We start from the raw sequence: 25,684 nt of genomic DNA, 5'->3' as shown, positions 1-25,684 counted from the left end.
AATATCAAAACCTCCCTCCCACTGACCATTGCTGGAAAAATCACTTGGGAAGAAAATGCTAGTGCCTGGCAAAGCCCCAACACACTTCTATATGCCAGGTCCTCTTCCTGTCCATAGCACAGCTTTCTTCCACACTTGCAGGAATGCTTTGAAGACACCCATTGCACTGAGAACTTGTGGAATCCCTGTGACATCACAGCATGTTGCCATGGAAAGGGCAAGTGATGTCATCTGATGGGTTGGACAGAGATGTCACATTGTGGTCACAGGAGACCAGGAAATGTCCTCAGGTCCATGGTGGATTGACATGGGGGAAAGAGAGACTCTATTGTCAGAGGCATGTCTACAATGAAATCTGAACCTCCCTCACATGGATCGTTTTGGGGGGTCTTTCTTCTCTCCCCAGTTCTGTACATGGGGTTCAGTCCTGCATTTGTGATGCCCAGCGGTCTCCTTGATGGACCTTAAAGCTGGGGCCCTAATGTCCAGGAAGAGGGCAGACTTCAGTTTGGCCAGGAAGTATCTGGAGGAACCTCACAATTGGATCTGGGACCTGCCACAACCTCTGGAAGATAAGCCTGGGAGCACTGATCTGGTAGGAATATGCTGAGGGCTGCTGGTCACGAGCTGGGAATGGGCATCTATCATTAGTGCCGTCTCTGGGCTCAGCCTTTGGAAGTTTAGACACTCACTGGCATTGCCCCTTCATTATAAGGTTCTCACAAGATGAAGTCCTAGCTCAGTGATCCGACTCTGGTCGTCTTTGTGGTAACCCTCTTCTAACCTGTGTGTGCATTGCAAGGGCTACCGAGGGTCAGCAGGGGCGGGCATCTCTGGATGCGTGCTTCCGGTTTCTGTAAGAAAGACTAGACCGAGCCTGCCCAGATGCGACGGGATGAAAGCAGGCCTGGCACAGAGTCATTGGGTAATCCCCCCCGTGCAGCATTCACTGGTTCCGCTCCAGAATTAGAAATGTCTGAGAGCTAAGCAGAGGGAAGAGCAGCACCAGCCGGCAGATTTCCGATTTCCTGGAAGCACAGGTGACCTGACAGCAGGTCCCTGCTCATGTCCCCTTCCTTCCGCCTATACTGCAGATTCTTTTTGGCCTCATTGCCCCTTTATGCCTTCCCCAGGTTTTCTTGAATTCCCTTACCATTGTTACCCATGTCAGCCCTTTCGAGAGGAAACGTCACGCCTGCCTCTAACCCCTTCTTGACCCCTTGCTTGGGAAGATCCTTTCCACTCATTTCACAGCAATGAGGTTTAGCAGTTGCATGCAATTCATCACATTCACATCATCACATCATGCCCATGTGCCCCTTTGAGCTGGGGCTCTGAGTATAATATAAATGTTGCAGTGAGCGATATTTTTACTTCAGAAGATTGTACTTTGAATGTCCCTTTTCCATGTACAATCCACCTTTGTAAGGTGGAGAAGTGAGAAATATATTTTAAAATGGAAAAGCATGCATAATGCTTAATTGTGTGTGGATGGGGAGGGAAGGGGGAATGAAAGGCTGTAAGGGTCATCTCGGCCATCTAATAGCCTTGCATCGGCCCTGGGGAAGACCCTGGGGAAGGGTGGGAGGCAGGCAATAGGGAGTGGAGGAGCAGACTAGTGGTCAGAGTAGTGGGCTGTGACCAAGGGAAGCCAGAGCTCAAATCCCACTGCTTGTGAGCTTGGACAAGTCACTTCCCCCTTCATTGCCTCAATTACAAGCTTAGATTGTGAGCCCTCTGGGCTGAACGTAATCTGCTTTGAAATGGCTAAAATGTGTAAGATAAAAGAGGGTTCCCAGGACTGTGATAATGTATCTGCCACGCCTTTGGGACCCCTGACTCCTGTCCCGTCCCCCCTGTATTCTGCCCGTTGTAGCCCTGATGCCCAGCATCGCAGGAGCCAGGCTGGACAGCTGCAGAGTCGAGACTTGGAGATAAGGAACAGTAATAAGAATGAGACCCCCTGGCAAAATACACAGTTTGGGGGTAGAGATGCCAGGAGGAGCGTATGCTGGAGATCCCAACACCCTGCGGGATGCCGGGAGGAGCGTATGCTGGAGATCCCAACACCCTGCGGGATGCCGGGAGGAGCGTATGCTGGAGATCCCAACACCCTGTGGGATGCCAGGAGGAGCGTATGCTGGAGATCCCCACACCCTGTGGGATGCCAGGAGGAGCGTATGCTGGAGATCCCAACACCCTGCGGGATGCCAGGAGGAGCGTATGCTGGAGATCCCAACACCCTGCGGGATGCCAGGAGGAGCGTATGCTGGAGAACCCAACACCCTGCGGGATGCCAGGAGGAGCGTATGCTGGAGAACCCAACACCCTGCGGGATGCCAGGAGGAGCGTATGCTGGAGAACCCAACACCCTGCGGGATGCCAGGAGGAGCGTATGCTGGAGATCCCCACACCCTGCGGGATGCCAGGAGGAGCGTATGCTGGAGATCCCAACACCCTGCGGGATGCCAGGAGGAGCGTATGCTGGAGATCCCAACACCCTGCGGGATGCCAGGGAGGAGCGTATGCTGGAGAACCCAACACCCTGCTGGGATGCCGGGAGGAGCATATGCTGGAGATCCCAACACCCTGCGGGATGCCGGGAGGAGCTTATGCTGGAGATCCCAACACCCTGCGGGATGCCGGGAGGAGCGTATGCTGGAGATCCCAACACCCTGCGGGATGCCGGGAGGAGCGTATGCTGGAGATCCCAACACCCTGCGGGATGCCAAGAGGAGCGTATGCTGGAGATCCCAACACCCTGCGGGATGCCAGGAGGAGCGTATGCTGGAGATCCCAACACCCTGCGGGATGCCAGGAGGAGCGTATGCTGGAGATCCCAACACCCTGCGGGATGCCAGGAGGAGCGTATGCTGGAGATCCCCACACCCTGCGGGATGCCAGGAGGAGCGTATGCTGGAGATCCCAACACCCTGCGGGATGCCAGGAGGAGCGTATGCTGGAGATCCCAACACCCTGCGGCATGCCAAGAGGAGCGTATGCTGGAGATCCCAACACCCTGCGGCATGCCAAGAGGAGCGTATGCTGGAGATCCCAACACCCTGCGGGATGCCAAGAGGAGCGTATGCTGGAGATCCCAACACCCTGCGGGATGCCGGGAGGAGCGTATGCTGGAGATCCCAACACCCTGCGGGATGCCGGGAGGAGCGTATGCTGGAGATCCCAACACCCTGCGGGATGCCGGGAGGAGCCTATGCTGGAGATCCCAACACCCTGCGGGATGCCGGGAGGAGCGTATGCTGGAGAACCCAACACCCTGCGGGATGCCGGGAGGAGCGTATGCTGGAGATCCCAACACCCTGCGGGATGCCGGGAGGAGCGTATGCTGGAGAACCCAACACCCTGCGGGATGCCGGGAGGAGCGTATGCTGGAGATCCCCACACCCTGCGGGATGCCGGGAGGAGCGTATGCTGGAGATCCCCACACCCTGCGGGATGCCGGGAGGAGCGTATGCTGGAGATCCCAACACCCTGCGGGATGCCGGGAGGAGCGTATGCTGGAGATCCCCACACCCTGCGGGATGCCGGGAGGAGCATATGCTGGAGATCCCCACACCCTGCGGGATGCCGGGAGGAGCGTATGCTGGAGAACCCAACACCCTGCGGGATGCCGGGAGGAGCGTATGCTGGAGATCCCCACACCCTGCGGGATGCCGGGAGGAGCGTATGCTGGAGATCCCCACGCCCTGCGGGATGCCGGGAGGAGCGTATGCTGGAGATCCCCACACCCTGCGGGATGCCGGGAGGAGCGTATGCTGGAGATCCCCACACCCTGCGGGATGCCGGGAGGAGCGTATGCTGGAGATCCCAACACCCTGCGGGATGCCGGGAGGAGCGTATGCTGGAGATCCCAACACCCTGCGGGATGCCGGGAGGAGCGTATGCTGGAGATCCCAACAGCCTGCGGGATGCCGGGAGGAGCGTATGCTGGAGATCCCAACAGCCTGCGGGATGCCGGGAGGAGCGTATGCTGGAGATCCCCACACCCTGCGGGATGCCGGGAGGAGCGTATGCTGGAGATCCCCACACCCTGCGGGATGCCGGGAGGAGCGTATGCTGGAGATCCCCACACCCTGCGGGATGCCGGGAGGAGCGTATGCTGGAGATCCCAACACCCTGCGGGATGCCGGGAGGAGCGTATGCTGGAGATCCCAACACCCTGCGGGATGCCGGGAGGAGCGTATGCTGGAGATCCCACACCCTGCGGGATGCCGGGGGGAGCGTATGCTGGAGATCCCAACACCCTGCGGGATGCCGGGAGGAGCGTATGCTGGAGATCCCAACACCCTGCGGGATGCCGGGAGGAGCGTATGCTGGAGATCCCACAGCCCTGCGGGATGCCGGGAGGAGCGTATGCTGGAGATCCCCACACCCTGCGGGATGCCGGGAGGAGCGTATGCTGGAGATCCCCACACCCTGCGGGATGCCGGGAGGAGCGTATGCTGGAGCTCCCCACACCCTGCGGGATGCCGGGAGGAGCGTATGCTGGAGATCCCCACACCCTGCGGGATGCCGGGAGGAGCGTATGCTGGAGATCCCAACACCCTGCGGGATGCCGGGAGGAGCGTATGCTGGAGATCCCCACACCCTGCGGGATGCCGGGAGGAGCGTATGCTGGAGATCCCAACACCCTGCGGGATGCCGGGAGGAGCGTATGCTGGAGATCCCCACACCCTGCGGGATGCCGGGAGGAGCGTATGCTGGAGATCCCCACACCCTGCGGGATGCCGGGAGGAGCGTATGCTGGAGATCCCAACACCCTGCGGGATGCCGGGAGGAGCGTATGCTGGAGATCCCAACACCCTGCGGGATGCCGGGAGGAGCGTATGCTGGAGATCCCAACACCCTGCGGGATGCCGGGAGGAGCGTATGCTGGAGATCCCAACACCCTGCGGGATGCCGGGAGGAGCGTATGCTGGAGATCCCCACACCCTGCGGGATGCCGGGAGGAGCGTATGCTGGAGATCCCAACACCCTGCGGGATGCCGGGAGGAGCGTATGCTGGAGATCCCCACACCCTGCGGGATGCCGGGAGGAGCGTATGCTGGAGATCCCAACACCCTGCAGGATGAGGAAGCAAGAAGTGCAGGACTCAGAGGCCGAACCCCCATAACCTCCATCAGCTAAAAATCCTGGAGTTGTGGAGAGTATGCAAAGTGTTTTATTTGAATGGTCAACGACTTTCTTTGATGATCTCCTGGCCAGTCCTCACTGAGGAACGAGAGAGGAGTGATGGAGTGTGCAGGGAAGGCAGGTCCTGAGGGTAGAGACCAGATGAAGAGCCAGATAGGAGAGATAATGGGTGGTAATAAGCAAACGTGAATATTAATAATGACAAGAAGTTGTTTTACATTGGAATGGAGTGGAGTTGGAATTATGGAAGAGCAAAAAGCAAGAGCGCACCTTTCGGCCAAGCTTGTTGTCCAGTTGGCTACCTGCTGATGAAAGCCTGGGCCGCATGCATCTTCCTTTGAAATTTCTACCCAATGGGCAGGGCTAGAAAGTCCCACAGAGCTGCTTGTACACGTTTGTGCAATATCCTTTCCCTTCTATAAGGTTGCACGGGATTCGTTGAGACTCTGGGTGCAAGATGCACTTTTTCAAAAGTGTGCAAAACCCTGGACCTGCTGCCTTTTAGAGACCTTATTTGGCCTAGTTTTTCCAAACCTGTATGTGCTCTTAAATAACTGAAAACAGACAGACGTTTGGAAGAAAACAGCAACGATGGGATGAAGCTCTGCGGGAAGTCACAGATCCAGGGATTTCATTGGATCACCGTGAGGTGGGTACAGATGCAAACCAAGTGTCCCGTGGCTACCGTAGGACCGATGTGGCCCCCAGTTTTGTCAGCGGGTGGCCGAATGACCAGCAGGTTGAAAAGGGCTGCTGCTCTGCCTGGCGTGTGCCCTGGTCTCTGCTTTTCTCCGGATTCCCGTACGGCCTGGAGGGTCCTGCGGCCCGCTGAGAGTGGGGCCGGACACGCCCGCCTCCTTTCTGCGTTTCTTTTTCTCTTCAGGCAGATGAGAAGAGGAATATTTTATGTTCCCTTACAATCCCCTCGCCTTTCTCCACCCCCCCCCCTCCTCTCAGACAGCTGCAGAGAGAGAGAGAGAGAGATGGGGAAAGTGACAGCCGCCAATGGTGCCTGCAGGTGGGAAGGGGGAGCAGAAGGGCCTCTGTGTGGAGTCCAAAGCGAGCTTCCACTCAGGGCTCTTTTGTGCGAGTCCCGGACTCGTTCCTCATGCCAGGCCCTCCTGTTCATGAAGCACTGAGGAGAGAGCCTCTTGTCTGGGGCATGTGACCGAGGACGAGGACCAGAAGAGCCAATTCAGACCTTGCACTAATGAGCCGAGCCACTAATGAGCTGCGTTTCTGAGTGGCTGTAAGAAAAGGGGAACAATCGCAGGGTTCAGAAGGGGCGAGAGCACAGGCTTTGGCTGTCCCAGGATGGAGGGGAGTTGTGTACCGGGGGGAGGGGGAGGGGGGTGCAGTTGATTTCTTGTTTTTCCCCTGTGAGCAGCTCCACTCTCGGATCGCACATCCCTCTTCCTTTTGCTTCCCTCACTGAGCTTTGATTTTCCAAACTGGGAGAACTGGGGGTGCAGTTAACTTCAGGAGCAATATTTTGCTTTCCAGTTGTTTCTTGGATGGAAAACTTGTTGACTCTTTGTAACTCGTTCGGTGCTTTACTCTCTGTGCTGCCTGAGAAGGGGGATCCCTGTCTTCCCAGCCTTAACACTGGAGTATTAGGAAATATCCCGAGCCAGAACAGTCAGATGGGGGAAATCACAGCCCCTTTCCTTGTTTGTTCTTCTCTTTCTGTGTCTTTGCTTTACATTTTGGCTGCAGTCTAACCCCCGGGCTGATGTCCCTCTACAGGACGCCAAAGGTCGCCTTCGAATGTAAGGGTTTCTGATGTTGGGACCCCTCTGAGATTAATCTTCAAGGTGCTGAGCAATAGTTCAACATCAAGCTTCACCGCTGATGGAAATGCTCATTTCCACTTTCTTGTGCACTGCAGTCCATTTACACTGTTCGATTTCAATCAATCTGTGGCTTTATAATTGGAGTTCATTTGTTCTCTTGTTCCTGATCCTTTCCAAGGGTAAGGCCCCGGGATGTGCTGGGTAGGATTCGTAGGCCCAGTTTTCCTGATGTAATTTAAACTCCCAGAGGTACAGAATGAGCTTCTCACCCTGGAGGGTCTCTCTCCAGATGCAGATGAGCTATCAGGTGCCGCTCCTGACCTCCTTCCGTGACATTACACCCTCAGTCCCTGGATCCTGGGAGACTCAAGCAGGTGGGGAACATAAAAATCGGTGCCACCATAAACCCGAAATCAAAAGGCACAAAACCTGGCAGCACTGAAGTTGGGAACAGGCACCTTTTCCGATTCCAGTTCTCCTTCCATAAGGGTGGTTTCCCAAGAGAGAGGCCAGGAACAGGCGCATCCTGCCTCTGGTGAGCCCTAACTAAAAACCCTCACTAGAATCCGAACTGCGCCACTGAGGCCTCCCACCCTGAGGGAGCTTCACCCAACCAAATCTTCTTCCAGTCGCCCTACAAATATGGCATAAGTAGCCACTCGGTAGGGCTTTTCACAGCTGTTAGCAGAGTAAGCACAGAGGGGTCCCATGTGCCAGACAGATTTGCCATGGGCATATCCCCCAAGCACTGGTAGGGAGAGGGAGCACTGAATTCCCTGCAAGCCATCGCACTTCCTGTATCCAGAGTCCCCAGCACTGAAACGCAGATCTTTTCCTACATTAAAATGGCCAAGGCGGTGCCCTGCAACGCAGAGCGCTGGACTCTCCTGTCGGCTCTGCCTGGCTCATGGAGATGAGATGTCACTGGAGGGACTTCTGCCAGCTCTGCTCAGAAAGTCTTGCAGACTCTGCCAGTGAGGGAGGCCTGGGGGAGGTTCATAAGAGAAGGGAGAAAATGTTTATGGAAAGCATCCCTCTGTCACTGTCTCTGCGACGCTACTAGAAAAGACGCTTCCCTCCTCTAGGCCCTCCTGACGCACGCTGGCTCGGGAGCCGATCACATGAACGCAGTTGGATGTGCGCTGCCTCTGGCAGGCTCCCACCTTCCCAGCTTTCTCTGGGTGCACCCCTCCCGCAGTTTGCTGCAGACTCAGCATTGTCTGCACCTCAGATTCCATTCTCGGAGATTTAAACACAAACAGCAGCTGTCCAGCAGCAACATTGTGAGGAATCCTCAGCACAATTCAAAAAATGCTACATAAAAGAAAGGACTCTATAGGCCCTCCCCAGGCCTGTCCTGAAATTGGATAAAAGACCTAAAAACACTTCAGACAAATAAACCTCTGCAGCAATCCCACAGTTACATCTGGTGTTTCCATTTTCTCAACTGCAGACAGTCTCTCTTTCCTGTATCTTGAGACTCCACGTCACTCTCTCAGCAGCAGACGGTCTCTCTCTTTCTCATATCTTGAGACTCCACGTCACTCTCTCAGCAGCAGGCAGGTCTCTCTCTTTCCTGTATCTTGAGACTCCACGTCACTCTCTCAGCAGCAGACGGTCTCTCTCTTTCTCATATCTTGAGACTCCACGTCACTCTCTCAGCAGCAGGCAGGTCTCTCTCTTTCCTGTATCTTGAGACTCCACGTCACTCTCTCAGCAGCAGACGGTCTCTCTCTTTCTCATATCTTGAGACTCCACGTCACTCTCTCAGCAGCAGGCAGGTCTCTCTCTTTCCCATATGTTGAGACTCCACGTCACTCTCTCAGCAGCAGGCAGGTCTCTCTCTTTCCCATATGTTGATACTCCACGTCACTCTCTCAGCAGCAGGCAGGTCTCTCTCTTTCCCATATGTTGAGACTCCACGTCACTCTCTCAGCAGCAGGCAGGTCTCTCTCTTTCCCATATGTTGAGACTCCACGTCACTCTCTCAGCAGCAGACGACCTCTCTCTTTCTCACATTGCTCTGTCCACAGACTCCACGTCACTCTCTCAGCAGCAGACAGTGTCTCTCTTTCTCATATCTTAAGACTCCACGTCACTCTCTCAGCAGCAGACGATCTCTCTCTTTCTCACATTGCTCTGCCCACAGACTCCACGTCACTCTCTCAGCAGCAGACAGTGTCTCTCTTTCTCATATCTTAAGACTCCACGTCACTCTCTCAGCAGCAGACGATCTCTCTCTTTCCCATATCTTGAGACTCCACATCACTCTCTCAGCAGCAGATGACCTCTCTCTTTCTCACGTTGTTCTGCCCACAGACTCCACGTCACTCTCTCAGCAGTAGACGGTCTCTCTCTTTCTCATATCTTGAGACTCCACATCACTCTCTCAGCAGCAGATGACCTCTCTCTTTCTCACGTTGTTCTGCCCACAGACTCCACGTCACTCTCTCAGCAGCAGACGGTCTCTCTCTTTCCCATATCTTGAGACTCCACATCACTCTCTCAGCAGCAGATGACCTCTCTCTTTCTCACGTTGTTCTGCCCACAGACTCCACGTCACTCTCTCAGCAGTAGACGGTCTCTCTCTTTCTCATATCTTGAGACTCCACGTCACTCTCTCAGCAGTAGACGGTCTCTCTCTTTCTCATATCTTGAGACTCCACATCACTCTCTCAGCAGCAGACGGTCTCTCTCTTTCCCATATCTTGAGACTCCACGTCACTCTCTCAGCAGAAACATTGAGCCATGTCTATGGCACCTAACACACTTCCCCCTTCCTTAGCTCATTACAATCTCTGCTTCTGATATCTCTGTAGAAACCTCAAATGCATGTTTCTTTAAGAATACAATTGAAAAGATCATTTTGGTTTTTCAAGTGAAAAGGAAAATGGTCCTTTATAGTGAACTGGAATGGTTGCCTTGCTAACATCAGCTGGAGGGGAAGGAGGGGCGTTTTCTGCAGCTGCCCCCACCCACCTTGTGGTTCAAGCTCCCTCCGAAGCAGAGTCCTTGGTCCTTGAAGCCTGAGGAGAGATGCAGGTGATGGCCATGTTGGGCTTCTTGTGATGCTGCTCCTAGCTGGGTGACGCTTGGAGTTTAGAAGGCTTGGGTGAAACGGGTGTTGGGATTTGTCGTGGGAACGGGGACTAATTGACAAGTCTGAGTTTATTATGCTTTTTTGTATTGTGTGTGCTGGGTAAATACGCATTTATTTTTAATCTTTGCTCAGCACGTTGGACAAGCTACTGTGAGGCAGGAAGTTGGTCTACAAAAGAACAATAAAATACATAAGTAAAATGCTCTGGATTTTAGATTTCAGCTTAAATGGTCCCCTAGAATCCCCTCTAAGGTGCAGAGGGAATCCGAGCTGCGAGACTGCCCATACATGTGGGGCCCCAGCTTGGTGCACCGAGCGGAAGGAGAGGAAGACGTCACAGGGAGCTTCTCCTCTTGCTAGGCCTGGTCCCCACCTGCCTTCCCCACTAGACCCAACCCTAGACCCAACCACTGGGAGCTGAGATGGCAGAACAGAGGAGAAGTGCACTTCCTGCCTTCCTTCAGTGATCAGATGCGCTCTTTCCTGCTAATCTCTTCCTGTTAAGCCCAGTGCGTTCTTTACGGTCAGCACAGAGGACGTTTGGAGGAGGCCGGATGCGGGTGCTGGTTGTGATTGGTGACTGTGGCCTTTCTGTTCCAGAATGGCGCTGTTCCTGGAGAGGCGACGAAGCAAGACGAGAACCTGAAGCGGGGGAACTGGGGGAACCAGATCGAGTTTGTGCTGACCAGCGTCGGCTATGCCGTGGGATTGGGCAATGTCTGGCGATTCCCGTATCTCTGCTACAGAAACGGAGGCGGTAAGTGACATTTGCTAGAGTTGAGAGGGTGGGGGAGGGGCGGGAGCGAGGGAGAGTTGAGGGTATGGTAGAGAGTTACCTGCGTGCAGTGGTCCCCAAACCTGGATCAAGATCTGGTATTCAGGATTTCCACAATCAATATTCAGAAGATATTATCTGTATTAAGCTGATCTATGAAACAGACCTGGCTGATGGTCTTGAAAACCAAGCTTAGAAGTTGCAGGTGATGATGGGTGATAAGCGTACGGGTAGGATGATGCAGAGAAGAGTTGTAGATGGGGAAATGAAGAAGGGGAGGAGATTAGTTCAAATTAAGAAGAGGTATTTCAAAAAATCTTTAAAAACATATCTTTTTCAAATTGCTTTCAAAATGACTCCTATCAAACAATAATTTTTAACATCCATTCCACCATTCTGCCCGCTCCACCTTTTCAACTACATGGCACTTACTTTGATTATGTTATGTTTGAATGTTGAAATTTAATAATTCATGGATTTTTATTTATTGTGTTTTTAATTTTTATTATAGTTTTTTGTAATTTTAATTATATTTTATTTTTTGATTTATATTTTTTGTACACCGTTTTGACTAAACCTTGTTTGTAAAGGCGGTATAGAAACATTTTTAAATAAATAAATAAAAGAAAACTATGTTAAATGTATTTGCTTGGTGGGTCCATCGTCACATGGTGGCATTTAGAGAAAGCTCGGTGTTAGACTTCCTAATGACTGTGTGGACATTCTGAGCTAACAAGGTTAAGGATTTTCTGGTGGTCATACAGAGGTCAAACTAAAGATTGGTTGAGTTAAGGGGCCAGCAGGAGCTTTGGAAGAAGAGATGTGGTGTGCAGTCTACCACATTTGAGGGCCTGCTCATCCTAGATTCTTGTTTTGGCACAAGGAGTACAAAAACGTTACTGAGTTATTTTTCTCTGTGGAATTATTTAAATTTGCTGTCAGCAGGAGACTGAACCTCACCTAGATAAGAGAGAAGGCCAAAGAGTGCATTTGTATTTAGATAAAAATGCAGCTTTCATATGCATTAGGTGGGGCTTTGGTTTTCTTCCTGCTTCTCCTCTTCTGCCACTGATGACGTGCCTCGTTCTCCTTCCACCAGGGGCCTTCATGTTCCCTTACTTCATCATGCTGATCTTCTGTGGGATCCCCCTCTTCTTCATGGAGCTCTCTTTTGGTCAGTTTGCCAGTCAGGGCTGCCTTGGAGTCTGGAAGATCAGCCCCATATTCAAAGGTAAGGAGGAGGAAAACGCCATCAGCACTATCCGAAGGCCTTGGGAATCCTATGGCATCTATAGGGAGCATTGTGCAATGCAATAAGCAGATACAGTGCCATGTAAAGATCTTCACCCTCTACTACATTTTTCACAAATCAAAATGCATTAAAGTAGGTATTTATTTCCCTTATCTACACGTTCATTGTGAAAGAACAATCATAGAAATATTCCAAAAGTGATTAAGAATACAAAAACAAAATGTCTTGATTGCATAAGTCTTCACACCCCTAAACTCAATGCTTGGTAGGAACCCTTTTTCACGGTAACAACCGTGAGCCATGCAAGATAAGCGTCTACCAACTGTGTACAGTGGGATGCTGCAGGGTTTGCCCATTCTTCAGAGCCCAAGCTCTTTCAGGTTGCCTGGGAATGCTGGATTCAGGTTTGGGCTTTGACTGATTCACTTTCCTCTTGCTGGGCTGCTCCAGTGTGGATTTTGCTTTCTGTTTAGGATCTGATTGTCCTGCTGAGAGGAGCATCTTCTCCTCAGTTCCCAGAACAGGTTTTCCTCCAGGATCTGCCAGAACTTGGCACCCTCCATCTTTCCCTCGAGCGTCTCCACTGCTGCAAAGCATCCCCACCACATAATCCTGGCACCGCCATGCTTTACTGTAGAGATGGTGGTAGCAGGGTGACGTGGTTTTTATGTTGCACATCGCTTAGCATTGAGACCACAAAATCGTCTTCCACGTGCACGCATTGTCCCCTGTTCTTCATGAAGCACATGAAGCAGTGCGGCCGCTCCTATGGCTTTTCTTACTTCTCGCCTCCCTCCCATACAGACTGGGTTTGTAGAATAATCTTGAAATTGTTGACACAAACATTTTCCCTGGGCTCAGTTCCTTAAAAGTCATTTTAGGTCTGGCAGTGACTTTCTGCTGCAGTTTAGAGGGACGGCCTGACAGCGGCAGTGCCAAACTGTCTACAATTTACAATGATGGACTTGTCAGGGCCCCAAGGGATATTCAAACACATGAAATGTTCTTAGAGCCTTCCTCAGTCTCCACCTTTGAATAACGTTGTCCCGCAGTTCTCTTGGCAGCTCCTTCTCCAGCATGTTTTGACCTTTGCTTCATATTCACTTCATACAACAGAAACAGCTTGATTCGTCAACCAAGAGCCTTTGAATCAGCTCAACCACTGAGACTGGACCCATATGGGCTCTATTTAACGTATTATTATGAGCCTTGTTAAGGCAATTTTTTGAACAGGAGATAATTTGGGTTTGCTATGACAAAGGGTGTGAAGACTTATGCAATCGATACTTTTTGTTTTTTTATTCTTAATTACTTTTGGAATATTTCTATAAACATATTTTTCACAGTGAAAGTTGTGTGGATCAGTGAAACAAACTCCTGCTTTAATGCATTTAGATCTACATTTTTTAGGCAGCAGAATATGAAAAATGTACAAGGGTGTGAAGACTTTCACAAGACACTTGTATGTTCTTAGGGAGCACAGTATCACCCATGAGGCACTTCTCGGTTGAGTGAAGCTTAAAGTAAACTCTGTGTGGGCAACAAGAACTGTGATTTACTTCCTGGGTTGCAGAACTGTGAAATATCCACCAAGAACAGGGTAAGTCTAATTCCATGACATTTTTTTGGTTATTGCTCAGAACAGTAATGATTGCAGTTGCCCTAGTTATTGCTGAAGTCAGCAAGGTCACAGGGAATTATGCAGAGAAATGAAAAGCCGCACGTATGGGAGGGGCCACCTCTTGGCTGGCTGATTTAGTATGGGTGGGTACAACCCGCCTACACAGCCAAAGGGTCTCCCAGAGACGGGCAGCTGAGACAAATCAAATAGCACCAATTATTACTATTGCAAGACATGTAAGCAAAATCGGTGCCTGCACAGTTACATAACATTTATACTCTGTAAGAAACAGAAACCAATGGCATTATAGTCAAGCAGAATTTATTAGCAGAGCAGAAAAAATAGCTTTCTGTAGATTAAGAAAAACTACAAACCCCACTCTTTCTCTCAGTTTTGACCTCAGGCAAATTAACAGTGAGTTTCCAAATCCCCATCTAAATTCTAGCAAGAATATTAGCATCTGATTTCAGTTAAGCCTGACGTCAATGTTAGATACTTGAGATGGAGTTCTCTGAAGTCCAGTTTCACAGTGTCTGCGGAGGTTTTGATCATTTCCAACCCTCCACGTGGATGCAGTAATCAACTTGCCTCAGGTAGATGTCAACAACAAACAAGCAAACCTCAATTCCCCGTCCTAAAACATCATCAACCATCAACTATTTGGGGGGAATTCCTCGATGTGTTGTGATGTATGTAATGACCACTGAATGGTTGTACCCTCTTATAGCATGCCATCTTATCTTTGTTCTCAAAAGTGAAAAGAGTTGGTTTTTTTTAATTTTTTTATTCATGTCCATTATCATATGATATTTTTTTATTGTATTTAATTATCAAATCATGCCTTTAACTTGGCCCTTTATTTCACTGCGTTTACTCTCCCTAACGGTCAACCTGACTCACATACTAAATCTGTACTTATCTTCTTCAACACTGTGCACCAGAGCCCACCCGATTACTGTCGTCTTCCTACGTGAGTCAGCAGAACCTCATCAGAACCAAATAAACAAACCCTCTCTATTCTAATAATATGGGCAGCCAGCACTGATGGTCCCCTCCCCTCCCCTCAGCTCCTTACAGTCTTATGATATAATAACACACAAACAACCGTCTGGACTTCAAACAAGGCCGCAGCTTTATTGATACAATAACCACCAGAGCCAACGTAACACTCCAAATTCCCATCCCGGGGTCACCTACCGCATCTCAGCACAATGACCCCTCCGCAGGCCACCAAACCTGCACAAACCAGCAGCATCCCGCCGCTAATCGGGACCCCCACCACAGCCCCCAGCAGGGGTCCTCAGCATGAGACTGAACCCAGTCACACGCAGCTGAAGCCAGAGACAAGAAAGCCCGCCACCTAGCGGGTTCCTTGCTCTGAACCCCACCCCAACTGAGTCCTGGCTCTGGTCACTCCGCATAACCCCCCCCCCCCAAGCTGCGACAAACAAACCCCATAACACATAAAAAACAGGGGAGGGAGGGCGGGGATCAGGCCGGCTGCTTGCATCAAAAAAAGGGGCGGGCCCAACGGCTCCGCCCCTTTTTATATTCCATTCAAACACCCAGTGACACAGCGAGGCCGACCAACCACAGCCCTCAGGTCGGCTGAGCCGGCCCCACCGCATCACAGGCACATCATAGCAGGGGAGGAGGGGGGGCTGGAGTGCAAGGACGTGAGTCCCGGCTCTCTCCCCCACTCCCCCCCTCCAGCATCCGGCCAGAGGAGCCCGGCTGGCGCCCTTATTATCATGGGCCCAGCAAGACAGGCTCCCCCGGCCCTTCCAATAAAATCTTCCAAAGATTCCCTCAAAATTAAGTTTGCCTAGCACTCATAAGATGCAGGCCCAACATTAATACTGTTTACCTTATCTGAAATAAAACAAAATCAGGAAATAGTTACTAATCACCCTGTTTGCCCTTGCTACAAAACATCAAACAACTATCTATCTCCGTTCTATGGATAATTAATTTTCTTCAGTGTAATTAACTAAAAGAAAACTTCCATCTACCAAAAACTGCTTGTATTCTTTGTTCTCATCAGCAAGCTGCAGAGTGCACTTAAATCTCACCTCATGACTGCATCCTTGTATGGCTCCCTCTTCTTCTCTGTCTGCAGCAAAGGCAAAACCACCTTTATATACGTAATTAAGAAATCTCATTAGTATTCAGTCCCTTGCCTATTTATGGATAAGATTTGTTGCAAAACCCTACCATTGGCCAGTTCAAAACAGTATTTAATACAATCTAAAAAAGTTACTTATATTAATCCCCCCCTTTTATTGGTCTTTCCTCATGAGGGGCATTGTTGGCCAGTGAATGGCTTTAAGCCAATAGGCTCGCATACTTCATTTGCATTTGTGAAGCAAAAGGACATAAGAATTGCCATGCGTGGTCAAACCATAAAGTAGATCCAATTCTTGTTAGTCCCTCCCAGGCATAACAATGGCTTTCCCCAGTCTACCTGACTAATAATGAGTTATGAACGTTTCCTCCAGGAACTTGTCCAAACTTCTTTAAAACCCTACCGTGCTCGTTGCCTTCACCACGTCCTCTGGCAGCCGATATCACAGCCTGATAGTGCACCGAGTAACTTTCTAGGATCTGTTTGGAATCTGCTGGTTGTCAGTTTCATGGAGAGTCCCCTGGTTTTAGTATTATTTGAACGGATAACTAACCATCATTTATTTACCCGTTCTACCCCATTCATGATTTTACAAACTGCTATCCTGTTGCCTCTCAGGCTTCTCTTCCTAGCGGGCACAGCCTCTCGTCAGAGGAGAAACGTTCCATCCCCTTTATCATTTTTCTTCTCCTTCTCTGCATCTTCTCTAGTTCTGTGTCTTTATTTTGATGGGGGCAACAAGAATTGCACAAAATACTAAAGATGTGCTTGTACCAAGGCTTGATCCAGAGGCAGTATGACATTCTCCGTTTTATTCTCGCCCTTTTTGGATCATTCCTAACATTCGGTTTGCTTTTTCGACCGCCTCCATACTATTGTCCCCTTCCCACAGGACTTCGAAGGAAAGTACCAATGTCAATGACCCACCATATGTTGATAATCCTTTTGTCTTTCTAACCAACATTTGCTATTCCATACAAATTAGGAAGTTCCTGACTTCAAAAGAGGTAGCCAGGGCTGTTTCATGTTCATTGGTCCTTGAATTAGTCTTGTGGAGCAAACAGAGAACAATTTAAATTAAGAAATGCTTTTTAAAAATCACTTACAGAAAATGTCTGGAGATTGCAGAATTTTTCACATTTTGCTGGGAATTGTGTTAGTTTATTGTGGAGAAGTTAAACATGGGTGACAATAGTTGTTCTAATGCAAAATCCTGCTTTCTCTGCTGGGACACTGAATTCATGTCCTGCCTTTTTAAATACAATATTCACTCAAAGCACATGGAGATCTATGGAAATTTTCCATAAAAGTTACAAACACTTTCCATTGCTTTTCTGAACAATCTGTGGCATTTCTCTTATTATTGTGTATCCTTGTTACAGAAAGTAGAATGTACAAAAGAAACAGATTATATCTATACAAAAGGACATAAATCATGTACATTCATCCACAGAGCCAAAATAATATGAGGAAAATCAGCAAAGCTACAGGGCACGGAGGCAGACATTACAGAAACAAATAAGAAGAAATTTCCCCCGGCATACCATCTGCTAATCGTAACATTCACGATGTCACAACTAAATCCCCAGCAAACCTAGGGTATTGTGCTACAGCTAAAGATCTACTTTGCATTTGAGAAAAATTGCAATTGGAAGAACTCAAAGAAAATATATCTCACAAAAGTCTCAGGCACTTCCACATGCATTGCAAGAAATCTTTATGTCTATCTTGAGTCGCCTTACATAGGGTTTGGGTAAACGCGGATCCCATGTCCCAGAAATTAAGTAGCACTAAAATGAAAAAGCAACTGAAAAATCATTTCTCCATTTGTTCAAAAGTTACCAGAAGAGTAACTTTATCCCGTTCCTCGTCCGATGACTCTTCCAAAATAGCTGTCACATTCAAACTGTCTTTAAAGAGACCTGGATCTTTTTGTCCTTCTCTAAACGTTTACCAGATGACAAAAATAAGGGAGGGACGGCTTCCTGCGGACGCTTAAGAACTTCGGTAAAATACCTCTCGTGTGTGATGAGAGGAACTTCTAAGACCTTAAGAAAATTAACAAATCTCAAATTCAGCCGTCTGATATTATTGATTTTACGATGCATAGCCACCCGGTCCTGGCTGACCATAGCTTGTCACTTTCCCTGAATTTTGCACTTGTCGGTCCCATGATGAGGGTGGGGTGTAATCAGCAGATCTGGGTTACTTCTTGGTGTGTCAGTTTTAAGTTCTTTCATGTCCTTTGCACTTTTTGATTCTTCAGGGTACTCAATTTCATCGCATTCTGTAACCTTTTGGAGAACTTAATAACATAAGAACATAAGACTTGCCATACTGGGTCAGACCAAGGGTCCATCAAGCCCAGCATCCTGTCTCCAACAGTGGCCAATCCAGGTCACTGGATCCCAGGGATAAGCAGTGGATTTCTGAAACTCCACCTTAATAATAAGGAAGTTGTCGGGACGTTGCTTCCTGATGCTGATTCGGCAGAGGAGTCACAGGAAAGCCTTTGAAGTGCAGAGGGTCCTGCCAAATTGTTTCAATACCAATTTAGGTTTAGGCAGATTTTCGTTTTTTCGGCATCCTTTCTAGAAGAAAATGCCTCATGCCCTGCTCGTGTCCGCCCACCTGCCTGTCTGTGACCTCTTCCGGTGCAGTAGCAGCACCCGGAGCCCAAGCACAGGTACACGTGTCCGGACGCCCTGGCAGCGCCGCCGCACGAGAGTGAAGCCGCAGCCCTGCCGCATGGAGGAGGCCGGCCCGGAGAGGCAGATACAGAACACCCGCCTCCTCGGGACCACACCTTTCTGTCCTGTCTTTGTTTCATTCAGTAATCATCCTCTCAGTCCTAAAGTGAGTTTCCTTTGTGCTGTACTGTCGGGGTTTTCTATAAATACATTAAGATTTCACAGCCTTTAATCCTGCGGAGCTGCAAAGTCCTTGATACCCTCTCCCTTTTGAAAAATGCCTACGAAGTCCACAGGCTAAAAGAATCCTTGGCTTTTACGCCTGCAGTTTGTCCGAGCAAACCTTTGCTGCTTCCCCAGTCTGCTCTCCCCGTGCCCCCTCGGTCCAGCTATAGGTCCCTCTGGAAGGCAGCACATGCTTCTAGCTGGACTGCAGAGGAGCAATCTTCCAGCCAATTCACCCATAGAAATTGCTTGGAAGATTGTGCACCCCAAATTCCCTGGAGAAGATTTCCTGCCTTCATATCTCCCCCATTCCCCCACTCTATTTGCCCCCCCCGCCCCCAATAGGTTTCTCCTCTCAAGAATCAGGTATGAGATGATGTTTGTCTCTCTTTCTCTTGAAATCTATAGCTATATATATATATCTGTACCCCGATAGGTTCTCCCCTTTTCCAGGGGTCGGGGTCGGGGGGTGATGCTGGTCTCTCTCTCTCACTCTAGATATATCTATATAGATACATTTGCCCCTCCTTATAGCTTTCTGCTGTCTTGCAGGGATCGGGTACGGGATGATGGTGGTCTCCACATACATCGGTATTTACTATAACGTGGTGATCAGCATTGCGTTCTACTACTTCTTCTCGTCTATGACGCGGGTTCTGCCATGGACCTACTGCAACAACCTGTGGAACACCCACGACTGTGCTGGGGTGCTGAGCCCACCCTCCAACAACACCAATGCTTCCCGGGACCAGCATTCAGCTCAGGCGGCACTCAATCTATCCCAGATAGTGAACCAGACCCTGAAGAGGACGAGCCCCAGCGAGGAATACTGGAGGTAAGACAGAGGAGATTTGCCAGTCTCACGGTCTCTCACTGTACTATGATCTCCTCAATAATCAAATGTGCTAGGTCAGTTAGAATCAGTTCTTTAAATATGTCCCAGAATGGCAGTGCTTCTTTTTTCCCTAACTATCCTTTCAAAATGCACAATCTCCTCCAGAAAATAATCAGAAAATCCATCTTGTGCTAACTGACATTTATTATTTAGGAAAGTTATCCTATGTTTTGAAAGTAGAATGGTAATGTGTGTCCAAAAGACCATTTCATAACTTTGGTTGGGGAACAGAACTGGCAAATTTCTCTCCAACACTAGAGGCAAACACACACACCCATACTCACACATAAATCCATGCAAGTGCACACACATACACATAAATACATGCAAATGCACATACATACTTCCACATAAATACATGCAAATGCACACATGTATACTCCCACATAAATATATGAAAATGCACATACATACTCACACATAAATACATGCAAATGCACACCAATACTCACATAAATACATGCAAATGCACACACATACACATAAATACATGCAAATGTACACATGTATACTCATAAATACATGCAAATGCACATACGCACATACACATAAATACATGCAAATGCACATACATACTTCCACATAAATACATGCAAATGTACACATGTATACTCATAAATACATGCAAATGCACATACACATAAATACATGCTAATGCACACACATACACATAAATACATGCAAATGTACACATGTATACTCATAAATACATGCAAATGCACATACACACATATACATAAATACATGCAAATGTACACATGTATACTCATAAATACATGCAAATGCACATACACACATACACATAAATACATGCAAATGCACATACATACTTCCACATAAATACAAGCAAATGCACACATGTATACTCCCACATAAATACATGCAAATGCACACACATACACATAAATACATGCAAATGTATACTCATAAATACATGTAAATGCACACATGTATACTCACATATAAATATATGCAAATGTACACACATACAATAATACATGCAAATGCACACATATACACATAAATACATGCAAATGCACACATGTATACTCCCACATAAATACATGCAAATGCACACACATACACATAAATACATGCAAATGTACACATGTATACTCATAAATACATGCAAATGCACATACACACATACACATAAATACATGCAAATGTACACACATACACATAAATACATGCAAATGCACATACATACTCCCACATAAATACATGCAAATGCACACATGTATACTCACACATAAAGATATGCAAATGTAGACATGTATACTCATAAATACATGCAAATGCACACACATACTCACACAATAATACATGCAAATGCACCACATACACATAAATATATGAAAATGCACATACATACTCCCACATAAATACCTGCAAATGCAAACACATACTCACATAAATACATGCAAATGCACACGCTTATTCACACAATAATACACGCAAATGTATGCGCATAAAGGAGGCCGTTTATGAACTTCTCCCTGCTTGTACCTAATTTTTAAAGGGGAAGGATGCTTTTACGTTCCCATTGCAAACTGCCCTGAGTGCAAAGGAGCTGCAAGCTTTGCACCAGCTTTATGTGCGTGGAAAATAAAGCACGAAGGTTTGAAAATCCAATGTACGTGCATGTTTTCCCCATCCCTCCAGTCCGGGTAAACGCCCGCATGCTATGGAGCCCCAGGGGTGGTTTGAAAATTCCCCTCCCCCACCTTGTGCACCGAGACGCACAGACACAAGACCTACATGTGTACATTCACACGCGCACACTCAGTACCAAGTGGACCTCCATGGTACTCCCCCCATCTCTTTGTGCCTCTGATTTTAATTCTGCAGCCCCTGGCACAGCTGCGTGGACCACTCATTGATTTTCCTTCAGGCGAGGGCACGCAGAACGACCGGAAGGGAAGTTTGCCACGGCTGCTGCAGGATTGCTATTCAAAAGTTCCTTTTCCAGCCATTTTCCACTGACAGGAAGCTCTCTGAATGCAGACGACCCCCTGTGGAAGTCACACAATCACCGGCTGACATAGGCCTTCTGATAAGGGGTCTGCCATCCGGACAGAATAGCAAACTCAATGTACAGCATGGGCCCCAGTGACAGCCGGAGAATTCCTACCTAATGCATTCAGGTCCTTTGCTTTCAGAAACAATGACCCAGGTTCCAACAGCCAGCTGTGGACATGAGACAGAGAGTGAGAGCCAGCTGTGGACATGAGATAGAGAGTGAGAGCCAGCTGTGGACATGAGATAGAGAGTGAGAGCCAGCTGTGGACATGAGACAGAGAGTGAGAGCCAGCTGTGGACATGAGATAGAGAGTGAGAGCCAGCTGTGGACATGAGATAGAGAGTGAGAGCCAGCTGTGGACATGAGACAGAGAGTGAGAGCCAGCTGTGGACATGAGATAGAGAGTGAGAGCCAGCTGTGGACATGAGACAGAGAGTGAGAGCCAGCTGTGGACATGAGATAGAGAGTGAGAGCCAGCTGTGGACATGAGACAGAGAGTGAGAGCCAGCTGTGGACATGAGATAGAGAGTGAGAGCCAGCTGTGGACATGAGACAGAGAGTGAGAGCCAGCTGTGGACATGAGATAGAGAGTGAGAGCCAGCTGTGGACATGAGATAGAGAGTGAGAGCCAGCTGTGGACATGAGACAGAGAGTGAGAGCCAGCTGTGGACATGAGACAGAGAGTGAGAGCCAGCTGTGGACATGAGACAGAGAGTGAGAGCCAGCTGTGGACATGAGATAGAGAGTGAGAGCCAGCTGTGGACATGAGACAGAGAGTGAGAGCCAGCTGTGGACATGAGATAGAGAGTGAGAGCCAGGGGCTGCCCCAGAAGGAAAAATCCAGTTTTATAATTACATCAGCAGTCTGTCTGCGAGAGAGGGGAGATGCACTTATTTACAGCAGAGTAGGAACTTTTTGGTCTAGTGGTAACTTTGTACAGTTGTCAACTGGCTCCAGATTCGCCCAACGGGATTGATCCAGTCCTGGGTTTACCCCATTGCATGCAGGGACTTGTAGTTCTGATGTCTCTACTGCAGTCCCTAAGAAAAGTAAGACTATAAGTCCCTGCATGCAGTGCGGTAAACCCAGAACTGGATCAAGCCTGTTGGGTGAATCTGGAGCCGGTTGGCAGCCCCATAGCTTTGCTGTGTTTGCTATGACTTACATTTCCTTCTCTGCACCAGCTCTGGTATTTTGATGATAAGAACTAAAGCTGTGAGCATGTAACCTGGAAGTAAGGCTGTGTCCTCACCAGCTTATGCCAAGAGTCACATACTGTAAAGGCTGGCAGGGTCCATACCTCCGGTAAGATCGTCTCTCAGACTTTGGGCTAAGATCTGAGTGCTGAGGACGGTCCCTTCTAGGCCTTTTGGCTGAGACTGAGCACCTGGACATTGTGGAGGGGAGGGGAGTAACTCCATGTCCGCCAGCCCCATTGGCGATACTATGGCCAAAAAACAAGTATAGAGGTGTTCAAATGTACCTTATGCCCCGAGCTCTAATGAACTAGTGAAGCTCCCCAGCTCCTATAGCCCGGGACCAGGTTATGCCACTTGGCAAATGATGGTGGGATGAGGGGTGCAGGAGTACAGGAGTACAGCACGCATGGCCTTCTGCGTGCTGCGGTTTCCTGGCATCGCTGAGGGATGAACGCGGGTGCAGGGAGGTTACTGGCTCTCAGCTCCTGCCTGGTGCCCAGGTGTGAATTGTGGCGTCGGCCAGTGATTCGGCGACGCTGACGGACCCGTAAAGTGGCACGAAGAGCCGGGCAGCAGCGCACGGAGCCAGCAGGAGAGCATTGCTGTGACTGGGTCTCTTCTCCTTGCAGGCGGTACGTCCTGAAACTGTCGGATGACATCGGGGACTTTGGAGAGGTGCGTTTACCCCTCCTGGGCTGCCTGGCAGTCTCCTGGGTCGTCGTTTTCCTCTGCCTCATTAGAGGAGTAAAGTCGTCAGGAAAGGCAAGTACGGCAGTCCGAGCCCCTCTTGCTCATCCTATGTTACCGAGAGCTCCCCCCTCCCCCACCCCCGTGTCCACGCATGCACACGCAGGTGAGAGCGCTCGTATGCACACGAGGACAGCGTCACGTGCACCCCCAAATAAAAGAACAATGACACAAACATTTAAAAGAAAAAGCTATTGAAAGAAATCATTTTGGCCTGCATAACCACCCTGAGAGGCCCTTCCACGGCTTCACCCCCCTGTCCCTGAAGTAATGTTCCCTCGTGTTCCTCCTGACTCCGGTCCCCTGCAGACCCCTGTAGTCCCCGCTTCCTGTCCACTGAAATACGCTTTCTTCTTTTGCATTGTTTATCCCCAGTGCCCCGGGTCTCCGGCGATGCTGTGGTAAGGGCGGGAAACCAGGGGCCAAACCGGGCTGGTGGTGGAGGGGTGAGAGAGGAGCCAGGCCGTGAGGGGGTGGAGGGACTGGGTGAGATGGAGGTGGAAGATCAGCTGGGGGACGGGGAATATGCGAGTGTGGGGGGGGGGGGGGGATGGGGGAATGGGAATGAAAGAGAGATGGGAGGAGAGAGTGCGAGGAGAAGCAAGGCCCGAGTCCTGGGAGGGACACCTTCTGGATCCCCTCTCTCTCCCTCTCTCCTCTCAGAGCCCTCCCCACCCCCGCCGGCTGGGTAACCCCAGGTACAAATCATGAAAGGGTCGTAGAATGAGAGAAGCCCCCCTGCTGCCTGTGCATGGATCTAACCTGACATCTGTCCTCTTCCCTCCCTCCGCCTCTTCCTGTCTGCTTCTCTGCTCTCCTTCCCCTCCCTCTCTCTCCTTCAGTCCCTCCCTCCCTCCTTTCTTTACCTCCCTCTCCCTCGCAGGTGGTCTACTTCACTGCCACATTTCCCTACGTGGTCCTGACGATCCTCTTTGTGCGTGGCATCACCTTGGAGGGGGCGATGGATGGGATCGCGTACTACCTGACGCCCCAGTGGGACAGGATTCTGCACGCTAAGGTTTGTCCCTTCTCATCATCTCACCTTTGCCCTGCTCCGCTCCCTCCCACTTACCAGAAGGGAATGGGACTGCGGGCAGGCAGGCAGGCAGGGGCTCCCAGTGACCGCGACGCACGGCACCATCTGCGTGGCTCGGTTTCCCTGAGTCACGCAGGTGTGCAGAGGGCTGAGCTGATGTGGAGCATCAGGCTGTGCATCCAGCAAAGCAGAGACCGTCCTGGGCCCCGGAAGCAGGATGGCACGGCCTTATGGCAGCCTCGCCTTCCAGCAAGAGGCCCCAGATAAGCTGAGCTCGTTCCGCAGGGACGGCCCAAAGCCAGACTTGTAAGCAGCACAGTGAGACGTTTCACCGTCTGGCGAATTAAGGGGCACAGGCTCATTGGCCAGGTGTCTTGGCTCCTTCCAATACACTGGATGAGAATGTGACCTTCAAAGGTTTCGCAGGTGAAACTGACCATCCCTGCAGATCATTTGTAACGTCAGACTATGGGGGCCTATGCAATAAAACCTGTGCTAAAAATGTTTAGCTCGAAGGTTGGTTAAAATGTAACATGTACTGTATGTTAAAATACCAGTTAATGTGTGATGCAGTATATTTACCATGTGCACCGTAAAAAATGTCTCTGATAGCATGGTTACGCTGTTCTCATGCACAGGAACATGGGAAATGTATTGGCTAAGTAGCGCACCAACAGTATTTACTGATGGGAAACGAAACAGCCTGCTCAGTTCTCTTTTCCTCTTGGTTCCGCACACTTGCTTTCAAAGGGTTAACAAGTAAGCACATGCAGGGAGTTTGTGGGTGCTGAGGGAAGAAGGAGAGCAGAAAACTGAAATGGCTGTGTTTTTAGGAGCATCTGTCTTTTGTGGACCTGCAAAGAGTGGAGTGAGAGCAGGAGGGTGGAGGCGGAAGAGAGGAACCTAGAGAGGAGTCTCACCACCCTAACCTTTTCCCCTTCCGCAGTCGCTCTGTGCTACAGGCACTGCAGCGGTTGCACCACCCAGTCTGCTAATGCCTCAGAGCTGAGAGAAAAGAACTGTGAACTCAAACCAAAACAACTGGTCA

The 25,684-nt window shown here is 49.6% G+C and overlaps 1 protein-coding gene across 6 annotated transcripts in view; it reads left to right on the top strand.

The window, feature by feature from the left end:
* The window catches only part of SLC6A9 (solute carrier family 6 member 9), a 148,217-nt gene that overhangs the window by 99,926 nt on the left and 22,607 nt on the right, over nucleotides 1-25,684 (top strand). For 3 of the 6 annotated variants that reach the window (XM_029617915.1, XM_029617914.1, XM_029617916.1), the window contains exons 3-7: nucleotides 10,648-10,804; nucleotides 11,922-12,053; nucleotides 19,288-19,570; nucleotides 23,483-23,615; nucleotides 24,484-24,618. In XM_029617915.1, the coding sequence (XP_029473775.1) occupies nucleotides 10,648-10,804; nucleotides 11,922-12,053; nucleotides 19,288-19,570; nucleotides 23,483-23,615; nucleotides 24,484-24,618 (840 nt within the window). Of the gene's footprint in view, nucleotides 1-290; nucleotides 596-10,647; nucleotides 10,805-11,921; nucleotides 12,054-19,287; nucleotides 19,571-23,482; nucleotides 23,616-24,483; nucleotides 24,619-25,684 lie in introns of those variants that run through there. The other 3 variants (XM_029617913.1, XM_029617912.1, XM_029617918.1) reach the window with 3 other exon arrangements.

The sequence above is a fragment of the Rhinatrema bivittatum genome, chromosome 10 (genome assembly GCF_901001135.1).
Source record: "Rhinatrema bivittatum chromosome 10, aRhiBiv1.1, whole genome shotgun sequence".
Taxonomy (NCBI): domain Eukaryota; kingdom Metazoa; phylum Chordata; class Amphibia; order Gymnophiona; family Rhinatrematidae; genus Rhinatrema; species Rhinatrema bivittatum.
Note: the sequence above shows the minus strand (reverse complement) of the source record. Positions and strands in the feature narration are given on the sequence as shown.